General features: G+C 34.0%; 1 protein-coding gene across 1 annotated transcript; it reads right to left on the bottom strand.

Moving 5' to 3' along the window:
- LOC107842443 lies at positions 1-3,291 on the bottom strand (the record flags this gene model as incomplete). The annotated part of the gene is given in 3 exon segments (XM_016686288.2): positions 1-256; positions 340-545; positions 3,108-3,291. Coding segments are annotated over 3 exon segments (552 nt in total), but the record flags the coding sequence as incomplete, so codon positions are not given.
- Between the last annotated feature and the right edge of the window lie 8,962 nt (positions 3,292-12,253).

The following is a 12,253-nucleotide window of genomic DNA, read 5'->3' as shown; positions in this document are numbered from 1 at the left end:
TGCCATCCCCACACCGGCTTCTCCACCATATAGGCTGGGGCCACCGTTAGCCTTAGAGTAAAACACATAATAAAACTTTGAGATTATGCTGGTGAAGAAAATGAAAGCGGCTCCAGCTGCAAAAACTCCTTTTCTCACGGTCTCACAAGATAGAGGCTTATCGTTGAAAAAGAGCGATGATGATCTATACTTGGTGTGGTACGCGTTCCTAACAGAACCAGCCAGCAAGCACACCTCAGCAATGAAAAATGTAACCCTGAAATATAAGTCAATAAGTGAATAATCATCACATTGTCTAAACTTCGAGTCTGAGTATTACGTGTGTGTTAACTTATTTACCAGCACATGATGAAGAAAAGAACAGCACAACCCCTTGAACCACCGGGACTCAAAGCCTTTCCACAACAAAAGCAACGACTAGCCACCATTATAATGATTTGACTGACCATGAGAAATAAGAAGGCACCAACACCCAGTCCAGTTGAGATGTCAGAGTCATAAACACAATAATCATACACCTGCTCGCTATCTGTTTTTATTGTGGCCTATCAATGAAACGAAAACTTCTTAAATTAAAGTGAAGCACATATATACTGGCAAAACTTGAATATAAAACAAAGAATCTAAAATATTTGTCGATAAGAAAATTCATATTGGCAAAAAGTCAACAAAAAAGCGCACAAACTAGTTCAATGATCAAGAAATTTTCATGCTTTAAAAACCTAAGCAAGCACCAGACATTAACAAAATCCTTCTCATGTTCCAATTATACATTCTCCACCATGTTATGCAGAAATTATATACTTATCGATCGGCAAATATGCACCTAAAATTGAAATTTGAATAGCCATAGAAAACAGCGATATAATAACTATAACTTAGTCCCAAATTAATTGAGCTATATGACCATTTCAAACGAAAAAATATGTTTTTTCTAGCTTTGAAACTCAATAAATAAGAAACTCCCCTTCATACCAAAACAAAAATATACTCACACTACTCGTTCACAGGTAGCCAACTTTTTTTTTCTTTTCTTTTTTCTCTTTTTACATTTGGACATTAGTATGATTTCTAAAAATATGTAATTGTGAATCCAGTAAATAAAATAAGCTATGAATTTAATGATAGATTTCAAATCCAAAAATTTCAAATTTCAAATTCTAATTCTGCCTCAAGGCCAACACAAAGAATATATAGAGAGACGAGCCTGTCATGCTCTTGAAAAAGATTAATTTTTCGAGAATTGAGTAGATCAAAGACCAAAAAGCAAGTAGGTTACACCTATCTTTGATGGATCAATACTAGGGAGGATCCAGGAGACCGATCAAATTTTGTTGAAGTGTTAATCATTCATTGTATGGCCATGTATGTATAGTATGAACTATGTACACTTAGATGGTTCAGTTAGGAGGTTAGTTAGTCGGTTAAGTTAGTTATCAGATAAAGCTCTATATAAATGAAGCAGTTGTACTCATTCAATACAAGGGAATAATGAGAATTCAAGCTAAGATTCATTCACTCATCGTCTACATGATCAATCTCTTTTACATCTGATAATCTCTTTCTTCCATTAATCTACTACTTGAATACTCAGAATGTTTAGTTAAGAACATGGTATCAGAGAAACACAACTTCGAATCATCAAGCTGAAGTCGATCGAATTGTTTTTCTCTCTTCTCTGTTTCCGCACTTGTTTCACATTTCTGGGCAGTTCAAGATTCTAGAGTTCTTTGATAAAGAATGGGAACTAGTGAAGATCATGCAGCTCAGACAATGAATGGACTCAATCAGTCCATAAATTCAAACACAAATCCAATACTAGGGCTTCGTATGGATCATAATCATCCTCCAAATATTAAGCTGACCAACAAACAATATGATAAAGAGGTCAATTAAAACAAAGGGTCAAGAAACAATGAGGAAGACCCTTTAGTTGAACCTGGTCCATATCAGAGATTAATTGGAAAACTGTTATACTTAACCATGACAAGACTAGACATTTCTTATGGAGTTCAGAGCTTAAGTTAGTTTCTTCAAAGTCCTAAAAGGTCACACATGGAAGCAGCTATCAGAATTGTGAAGTATATTAAAACTCAACCTGGTCGGTCAAGGAGTGCTACTGTCATGTGAACCTATAAGGCTATAACTAGTATCACTGTATATAGTGATGCAGACTGGGTAGCCTGTCCTCTAACCAGGAAGTCAGTTACTGGATTCCTTATCAAATTTGGAGATTCTCTAATCTCTTGGAAGTCCAAGAAACAATCTACTGTCTCCAGGAACTCTACGGAAGCAGAATATAGAAGCATTGCAACTACAACTGCTGAATTAATCTGGATTCAAGGTCTTCTAAAAGAAGTAGAGGTCAATGTTCAACTGCCTATAGTACTCTATAGTGATAGCAAAACAGCTATTCAAATTGTTGCTAACCCGGTATACCATGAAAGGACTAAGCACATTGAAATTGACCTCCACTTTATCAGAGAGAAACTGCAACAAGGACTTATCTTAATCAAATATCTCTCCATTCAACATCAACTTACTGATCTCCTTACCAAGGCTTATCTAAAGTACAACATCACTATCTCTTGTCCAAGTTGGGTGTTCTTAACATTTTCCAGTGCCCAACTTGAGGGGAGTGTTGAAGTGTTAATCATTCATTGTATGGTCATGTATGTATAGTATGGAACTTGTACACTTAGATGGTTCAGTTAAGAGGTTAGTTAGTCGGTTAAGTTAGTTATTAGATAAGACTCTACATAAATGAAGCAGTTGTACTCATTCAATACAACGAAATAGTGAGAATTCAAGATTCATTCACTCATCGTCTACATGATCAATCTCTTTTACATCTGATAATCTGTTTCTTCCATTAATCTACTACTTGAATACTAGAATGTTCAGTTAAGAACAAATTTTGGCCCAAACTTTATATTTGTTTGAAGAAATCCAGAATTCCGTAACTTAAAGGCTAAAATTCCAAAATAAAAAATTTTAAATTCTGACTGCACCTTGATCTTTTTTTTTTCCAACCACCTTGATCAAAACAGAAAAAGATATGGATATGTAAAAATGAAAATAAGAGAAAAAAATATATAGGTACATACAGTGCTCCTTCTCTGTTCAGCAGCAATAGCCAAAGCAAAAGCAATTACATCCAAAACAAAGACAGTGATCATTAACAACTTCGAAGCCATTGAAACAATTTTTTCCCACTCAAAGATTTCTCTCTTTGTAATACTATGGTTTTTTCAGTTTCACTGTCTGTCTTTATACAATGTAATAAAAGCCTTTTTGAGTAATGAAGAAGAAGAGTAAGTATTACTTAATGAAGAAGAATTAAAAAAACATTGATTTCAGATAAAGAAAGTTAAAAAGTAAAGGGACACACCAACAAAATGTAACGACATCTCAACTTTCATCAGAATACCTAAAGTTGATGCTACCACTCTAACCTTCCATATTCTGTAACTACCCAAACAATTCTTCTAATTTTCTTTCTCTAGTTTTTACGTCAATTTTAAGGAGACTCCAGGTAGGACGCCACCTAGGATGTGTATATCAATTTATTTAACTTTATATAAATTTAAGTGTTTAGTTGTATTTCCTGCTGACCCACCAAATATATAACTTGTTTTTTCCTTTTTCCCGGAACGGTTCAGTTTGTAAATTAAATATTTCTTAGCAATCGAGTTACTGTTATATCTGAAATTATGGGACTAAAATATAATCCCTCCGTTCCATGTGTCGTCATTTTCTTTTTAATCCGTCCCTCAAAAAATGTCACATTTCCTTATTTAGTAATTATTTAATGATATCATTTTTATTTTATCCTTATTGAGTCCCATTTAATAAGAAAAAACAACTAAAAATTAAACATTAAAGTGATTTTAAGAAAGTCAGTTTTGTAAACTTTATAAAGTCATCATTTACTTTTTAGACCCCGTTCTCGATCAAATGACCACACATAAAATGAGATGCAGGAAGTAACATTTTTAAGAATTTAGTAATTTTTACATATTTATTAATGTTCTATCTAAAATAAATTGCCCCAACGAATTTTATGATAAGCTTTTCCGAAAATTTCCTAGCGGATAATTTGAATGAAAATTTTAATTTCTGTCAGATTGAACTCGCATTAATATGATATAACCACTTATATTCATATAGGATTCAAGTTTATTACTAAACAACAAAATTACTTGCCAAGGAAATTATACTACGATTTTTTTAAAAAAAATTATTTGATAAGGAACATGAGGGAGGGGATTACAAGGATGATGAATCTTCATCAATGGAGTGAAAATTCTGATAAACAGCTGACTGAACTAAGATTCGCCGGAAAAAATATTAACTAATTCATTGTTGAAAGAAACTTTTTATATATATATATAAACTTAAAGAGTTTTATTAGTTTTCTAGAGACATCAATGACAATTTTGTCGTGAGGGAACAAATCATCAGGAAAGAGAGTTTCTTTGATTTCGAACTTGAGATATTTCATTTTGGAGATTACCTACTCAATCAATTCGCCACTTTTGCTGGTATAAGATTACTATCCATGGTGAATTAAAATTATACTCTATTAATTTTGTAAAACCTTCATCATACGTGTTTAATGCGTACCTACATATTGCCTCAAATTTCCCTTCGACAGAGTGAAATTACCTTTAAGAAACAATAAGAAGGAGGCGATCATTAAAATTCCAAAGATAGTTGCATAGCAGACTAAAAAACAAACGAAAACAACAAATAAATTTGAGTAACAGTATATAATTTTTTTAATTCAATCAAATAATAGTGACATATAAGTTACAAAAATAGGTATTAGATGCATAGTTGTGTCACGTGTGCAGTAAGAGTAATTTTGTCAATTCGAAAAAGAAAAAGAAAAGGAAAAAAATATATGAATTCCTTATGCTATAAGTTAAATTCAAATAATAGATTTTGATCTAAAGGTTGTTGTTATTATGAAGGCACCGACAGGAGAAGAATAGAATAAGATTCATAGAACAAAAATGATGGATTTTTTGTGGTCCACTATTTCATCTTTTGCGATTTTCCATTTAAAAATAAAAAAACAATAATGGAGCTAATAAAAATAGGTAATCAAAGTCAATTATTTTTATTATTTTTCAAAAGTTATCTAACTTTGTTAAATTATTCTTTATGATCATTTTAGTTGGAATTACAAAATTTTGATACTTATTTAATGACGATCAACTGCAAGCTTCTAGGAAAACTTACTTGAGTAATTAAACTTATATTTAAATTTATTTATGACCTAACCCACTCTAAATCCAACCCAATTCCTGACCCAACTCCATGTAATAGCAAATTCAGCAATGAAGAAATTCAATTTGAAATATAAGATTTCTAGCCTTTGAATTAATATTAACTTTTTTCATCTTAATTATATGTCAAATTGATTCTTGATATTTGCATAGCAAGTTAATTGCTCTGTCCCTGAAACAATTCGGAAAGTTAGCCTAGGTGTAAATATAATAACTTCGTGTGATATACGAGTTTTAATATGATTTATAAATGTGGAGGTTGTAGTATAGACTTAATAATAATCTCATGCAATATACAAGATTTAACATGTTTAGAAAGGTTTGGAGGTTATAATATAAACTATATAATAAATACATGTGAAATAATCACATGCAATATACAAGATTTAACATGTTTAGAAAGGTTTGGAGGTTATAATATAAACTATATAATAAATACATGTGAAATACGAGTTTTAGCATGATTTAGGAAGTGGTTCAAGCAAAACGAGGGATGGTATCAGTAAAGGTTCCACAAACAATCGAAGCGGAGAAGACGAAAAATATTAACATACTTCAAGGAATTTCGCCCGTTGAAATTGTGCACAGAGGTGAAACATCGAAGAATCAAGTGACACCACTAGAACTGAGTCCAAATTCAAGACCAACAAGGAAGTCATGGCCAGACACAGTAGATGATGATGAGAAATTCATGGATTCTACAGGTAAAATACTAAATCAAACCCTAATAGAAGTGTAGGAGCAGAAAAAGATAAATGCAGTAGTGTAGTGGGATCACCGGTGAGTGTAGAGGGGTTTAACCTAACGATGAAGGTAACCCTAATGAGAATGTTAGAATTACTCTAGATGATGTCAAGAACGAAATAGAGTATTGGTTCACTGCAGTGGTATGTTGTGTGATGGAGTCGAGCCCACCTAAGTGATGATTGAGGGTTATTTTCGGTGAATCTGAAAAATAAGGCTATGATAAGGTAGCACAAGTTAACAAAAAGGTGTTTCTAGTGCCATTTTAGAACATTGCATATAGCGAGAAAGGTGTAGAGGAAGAGGTCTTACTCTTTGATAGAAAATCAATTGTGGTTAAGCAATGGAGAGCTGGCATTGATGTCTCTAGAGAACAAATAAATAAGGTTCCTATATGGATGAGGTTTCATGGTTTAGATGTTAAGTACTAGGGCCAAAATGCTTGAGGAAAATAGAATTTTGGTAGTTAATCCACTCAAGGATGATAATACAACCACCAATAAAGAGAAAATGACATTTGCCAGGGTGCTAATTGAAGTGCTAATAAATCAGGAATATCCTAAAGTTGTAAGGTTTGAGAATGAAGTAGGGTGTATTGTGGAGAAGAAAGTACAATACGAATGAAAGCCAATTTTATTCCTAAAATGCAAAAACTTTAGGCATAGTGAGCCTGAATGCAGAAAACAAGAAGTTGAAAGTACATGTACAAGGTGAAGAAAAAGGCAAACAAACACAAGGTCATCAATAGATAAAAGAAAAAACAACTACGAAGGTATGTAAGTAGACTGAGGTGCGAAGTAAGAAGTTGAGAAGCCCTCAAAATGGTAGTGCGCTAAAGTTTTAGGTAGAATCCAACAATATGCTTGCAAACTCAGTGAGAATAAAAAAGATTAAGAGGATAGTCGATCAATGCAAACCAGAGAAAGATGAGGTGGTGGGCTTTGGAAATAAAGAGGTGGGGTGACACCCCTATCCAATGGATATAATAGGATTTATGAAATCAAAGGGTCTAACAGAAAACAAAAATAACATGAAATGCAAGTGTATATACATAATATAAATGTTTGTTTATTTCCACTTCTGGAGAAAAGGGTTAGGAGGGCAAAGACATGCAATACATCTCATAACCTGAAACACCCTGGGTTTTGGCCCTTGAAATTTTCCTGAGCTTTGAGCTCATTGTTCTTGTAACAACTCTCCATACGAGTTGTATGGTATGAGTACGAGTCAAGTAACCCAACTCATAAGATGTCCAGTGAGTGGTGGTTGAGTTTCTATTATGGTTACAACTTGATGGTACGGTCGTTAGGTATGGTGAGGGGTCGGTCCTTCATCTAATTAGAAACTTAGTAACTTGACTTGGATCTGAGTATAAGTGTCTCACTAAGAGCCATAGGGATAGGTTACGAGTCATTGTGTGAAGTCATACATTGTCCAGTTCGATCCCTTTAGATTCTGTCTTGGATACGACTAAGACCATATGAGTCGTATGGTCATGTCATGAGTCAGGTGATAGAGTCGTATGGTGTACAGTGTGTGGGAGTCCAACTTACTATATTGGTGATTACTTGATGGTACGAGTCATATGTTGTGGTCGCGAGTCACGGGGTCGACTCGTAACCACCTGCGGTATTTTTATAATTTTAAGTGGGGGTATTCTAGATATTTTTACCTTATAACTTCTTTTGGTACCACGACTTACAAAACCTTTTTGGGACTTCATTAACCTATTATTTTAAATCAAACACTTTAAAATTTCTCTCAAACTCTTTGTTCAAGCAAAAGGCTAGGGTTTCTTCAAGGCAATCAATTAAGGGCTTTCAAGAGTGATTCTCTCTATATTCCTTAGTGTCTATGGCATGTTACTCTTCCCTCATTGTTATTTTACAAAAATGTCATGTTTTAATGTATGGTTTTCATGATATTGTTATGGTTTTGAGTTAATGGTTGGGGGTTTTGGTTGTTTATGGTTAGATAATGGTTCTCATGGTTAACTATGTTTTCTTTCATGCTTTTGATTTGATTTTGACATCGTGGGATGCATGTTAATGGTAAATGGATTTCGGGGTATTATGGATTCACCAAATTACTTGGTTATGATTTTGAAACTTATGTGCCCTCAACCTGTTTGTCAAAATGTCTATGAGACTGATTTGTCATGTAGTTTTGACTATTCTTGAAATCCTTGCATTACATAAATGGTAATGGAACTTAAATTGGTTAGGTTTGGTTTTAAATGGTTTGGAAAGGACTTGGTGGCCATGGTTTTTATTTAATTGGAAACTTTGAAGTCAACTTGGTTTAATGGCTTTGGTATAACATAAAAGGATAGACGTGCAAGCTATAATTTTGGTATGACGATACCAATGGTTAATGCCTAATTAAAAGACTCCTTGATAAATGGTTGAAATGTGAAATTGGTTTTAATATGGTCTTAAAAGGGGTTGTGATAGAAAATCCATGGAAGGTGGAGGTCCCGGTGGGACCAATACAGGAAACTCATGTTTACTGATATGAGATTTGGTCATGGTGATCGTGTGCATGATGTCACACTTTATATTTTGGGAGTTGTACTAGTCATCTCAGGTTATTCTCCAGTTTGTGTGTCTATCACACACTAGACCCTTTCAACAAGGGGAGCTGAACCCATATAGCCTATGGGTGGACTTAGGATGACAAGCTACACCCAGGTTAAGGTTTTTAATGCATGCTAAATCCGGTTCCCTTTCTCGGCACTATATATATATGTATACATATGATTGCATATTGGTTATTTGATTTGGTTTTGAATAATGACATTACTTTATCTTTATTACCGAGTTTCATGCTATCGTTTACTCGCTAACCATCTTTGAATACTGTATCCCCATGTGATGTAGGAATTGACCATACTATCATTTCTCATACTTAGTGACTTAGATTCAGGAATAACTGTTGAGTCAGATTGAAGTGGTGAGCTTCTATACTCTAAAAGACTCTATTTTATGTTATGGATTTCTTTTATTATTGTTATTTTTTGGTTTGATTTCGGCTATGGTCGAGGGCATGTCCCGACCGGATGTTATTAATTATGGTTAGAGGCTTTGTCGGACTACTATAGGCATGAACGATTTTGGTATTGGTGTCATCCTTGGTATTGATATTGTCATTAGGGTTGGCATTGGTTGGGATATTTGATTGAGGTTGTTGGATTATGATTATTGACTTTATCTAATGTCTTTGAATTATCATTGTTTATCTTGTTATATATTCAGAATTCATCCAACATACGGTGCAGGGCGGTTATGGTTGGGTAATGGGGGTGGTCTCCAGTCCTGATCGGACTTGAGATGCCCCACACGACTAGGCCTTGATTTGGGTTGTGTCATAACCTATACAGAGATTGGTCTTCTGCGACTAACTACATTTCCCATCCTTGGGGGAGAATATGGGTGTTATGGAAACATTAGGTGTATACAATGAATATAGGACTGGTAATTGAACAATTAATTCATATAAAAGTGGAACATAGAAGGACAGGGTGTAAGATGAAACTAACTATTATGTATGGGCATAATGATAAAGGGTAAAGGAGAAAACTAAGGTCATACTTGATGGAGATATATAGCAACATGCAGGGGATATAGGTTGTAAGAGGGGATTTCGATAATATTTAAATATAGATGATAGAGTGGGCAGGAAAGGAGATAAGGGATTTCAAATATTATGAGGAGTTCTCTAATTTACAAGACTTAAAATCAATAGGGGTCCTATTATGCATGGACCACTAAGAAGTTGAGGGAGGAAAAAATGGTAAACAAGATTGATAGAGTACTAGTTAAATACAAATGGTTAACCGAACTACCTGCAAGTGAAGTGAAATTTCATAATGAGGGTCTTTTTTATCACTATCCTTCTATTGTGCAATGGGAGGAGGTGGTTCCAAAAGAGGTCGTAAATCAAGTATTACAATATGTGGGCCATAAAATCAGAGTTCCAGGAGAGAGTTTTATTAACCTGGGCTAAAACTTGCTTTTTTTAGGAAGATATTTATGGTGGTTGGGAAGATGAACAAAATTAAAGTGGTTTTATGCAGGCTGAATAAAGAAAAATTTAGTGAAGTAGAAGGAAAAGTAGAGAAAGTAATGGTTTTATTGATGAAATATCAAAGTAGGCTCCAACAGGACTGGTTTTATTGATGAAATATCAAAGTAGGCTCCAACAGGACCCTAGGAATACGGAGTTAATAGAGCCGCAAAGAAAGGCTGAAGATGACTATAAACAATGGAAAATGGCAAGTGATAAATTACCGCAACAAAAATGTAAACTCAAGTGGTTAAAATATGGTGATCTCAATACAAAATACTTTCATAGTTGGCTAACATCTAGAAGAAATGCAAATAAAATTTTTAATGTCAGGGATAAGGATAGGGTGGGATACATACCAAGAAGGAATTGTTGAGGCATTCATTGATTACTATACACAAATCCTTGGAGCAAAAACATCCGAGAGAACATATGTTGACAACTTCTTAATTAAATTAGGACCAACGATATCATCTGAGCACAGAGAAATGATAACTCAAGAATTTATAATAAGGGAGGTTAAAAAGGCTCTATGGGATATTGGTGAGGAGAAGACACCTAGGCCTGATGGCTATGGGAACTAGTTCATCAAGGATACATGGAACGTAGCAGGACCTGATGTAACTGTAAATGTGCTAGAATTGTTTAGGATAGAAGAAATATTAAAAAGGATAAATTCAACTGTAATCACCTTGACACCAAATTTCTCACATACAGATTAAATAGGTGATTATAGACCCATATCATGTTGTAATACCATCTACAAAATTATCTCTGAGATGTTTTGCTTGAGGCTGAAATAGGTCTCACTAAAGCTTGAGTCAGAAAATTATAGTGCATTTGTGGCTGGAAGATCTACTGTGCAGAATATCTTGATATTCTAGGACTTAATTAGACTTTATAATAGAAAGAATACTACAAAAAGATGCTTAATTAAGATAGAGCTTAAGAAGGCCTAAGATTCGGTGGAGTGGGACTTTGTGGAAGAAATCCTGCAATAGCCCTGGAATGTTCATCATATGAATCAAGGCGTGTGTGACCACACTTGTATACTCAATATCGATTAATAAAGGGGTTTATGACAACATACTAGAGAAGGTGGGTGTGAGACAAGGGGACCCATTATTACCACTATTATTTGTGCTAGGAATGCAATATTTCTCAAGAATCATGAAATGGACAACTTCTAAATAGGGGTTTGAATTTTATGCAAAGTGCAAAGGATTAAAGTTAAACCACCTATGTTTTGCATATGACATTTTGATTTTGGTAAAGGTGACTTGAGATAAGTTTTAATGATGTTAAGGGGATTGGAATCTTTTTTATGACCTCAGGACTAAAAACTAATGCAGAAAAATCCAATATTTTCTCTGCAAAGATGGACTCACATGACTTATGTGAGGCAATTGGATATACACAAGGTAAGCTTCCTTTTAAATATCTCGGAGTTCTAGTTACTTCAAAGAGGCTGGCTGTAATTAGGGGTGTTCATAGGTCGATTTGGGTCGGTTATTGCTCAATACCATAACCAAACCAATTTAGTCGATTTTTAAATTTCTAAAACCAAACTAATCCAACACAAAAAAATAACCGTCGGTTTGGTTCTTGTCGGTTTAGTTCGGTTTGGTTTGGTCTTTTGATTTATAACTTTAGTTAATGATAAAGTTTGAAATTTTTCTTAAAACAACTCAATCCAACATATGAGATGTCAACCGAGTGTTGTTCCTCAACCTTGAAACTAATATGTCAATTTAGTGTTATACTTAGGCAACACCATATGAACACTTCTACAAATGTATTTAGAAACTTAGGCAACACCATGAACAACACCATATGAACGCTTCCACAAATGTATTTAGAAACTACGTATAAGAGAATGATATGATAAACCCCCCAAAAGGTAAACACATAATTTTTTTTCTCAATAGGGACCAAAAGAAAATTCAAACCTTGTGATTATCTATAGTCTAATAAAACTCACCTATAAAATCTCATAGACAACAAGATAATTTTCACAATTAGTATCATTTTCCATTGAAAGTGTGAAAATCATATAGAATCTCATAACGTACCATCAATTAGATGGAGACATATGACTAAAAATGCTATGACTAAAGTTAAATTCATGATTAAAATTTAAAATATAAAAA

This window comes from Capsicum annuum, chromosome 9 (genome assembly GCF_002878395.1).
Source record: "Capsicum annuum cultivar UCD-10X-F1 chromosome 9, UCD10Xv1.1, whole genome shotgun sequence".
In the NCBI taxonomy this organism is placed as follows: domain Eukaryota; kingdom Viridiplantae; phylum Streptophyta; class Magnoliopsida; order Solanales; family Solanaceae; genus Capsicum; species Capsicum annuum.
This window is presented reverse-complemented; position numbering and strand designations above follow the sequence as displayed.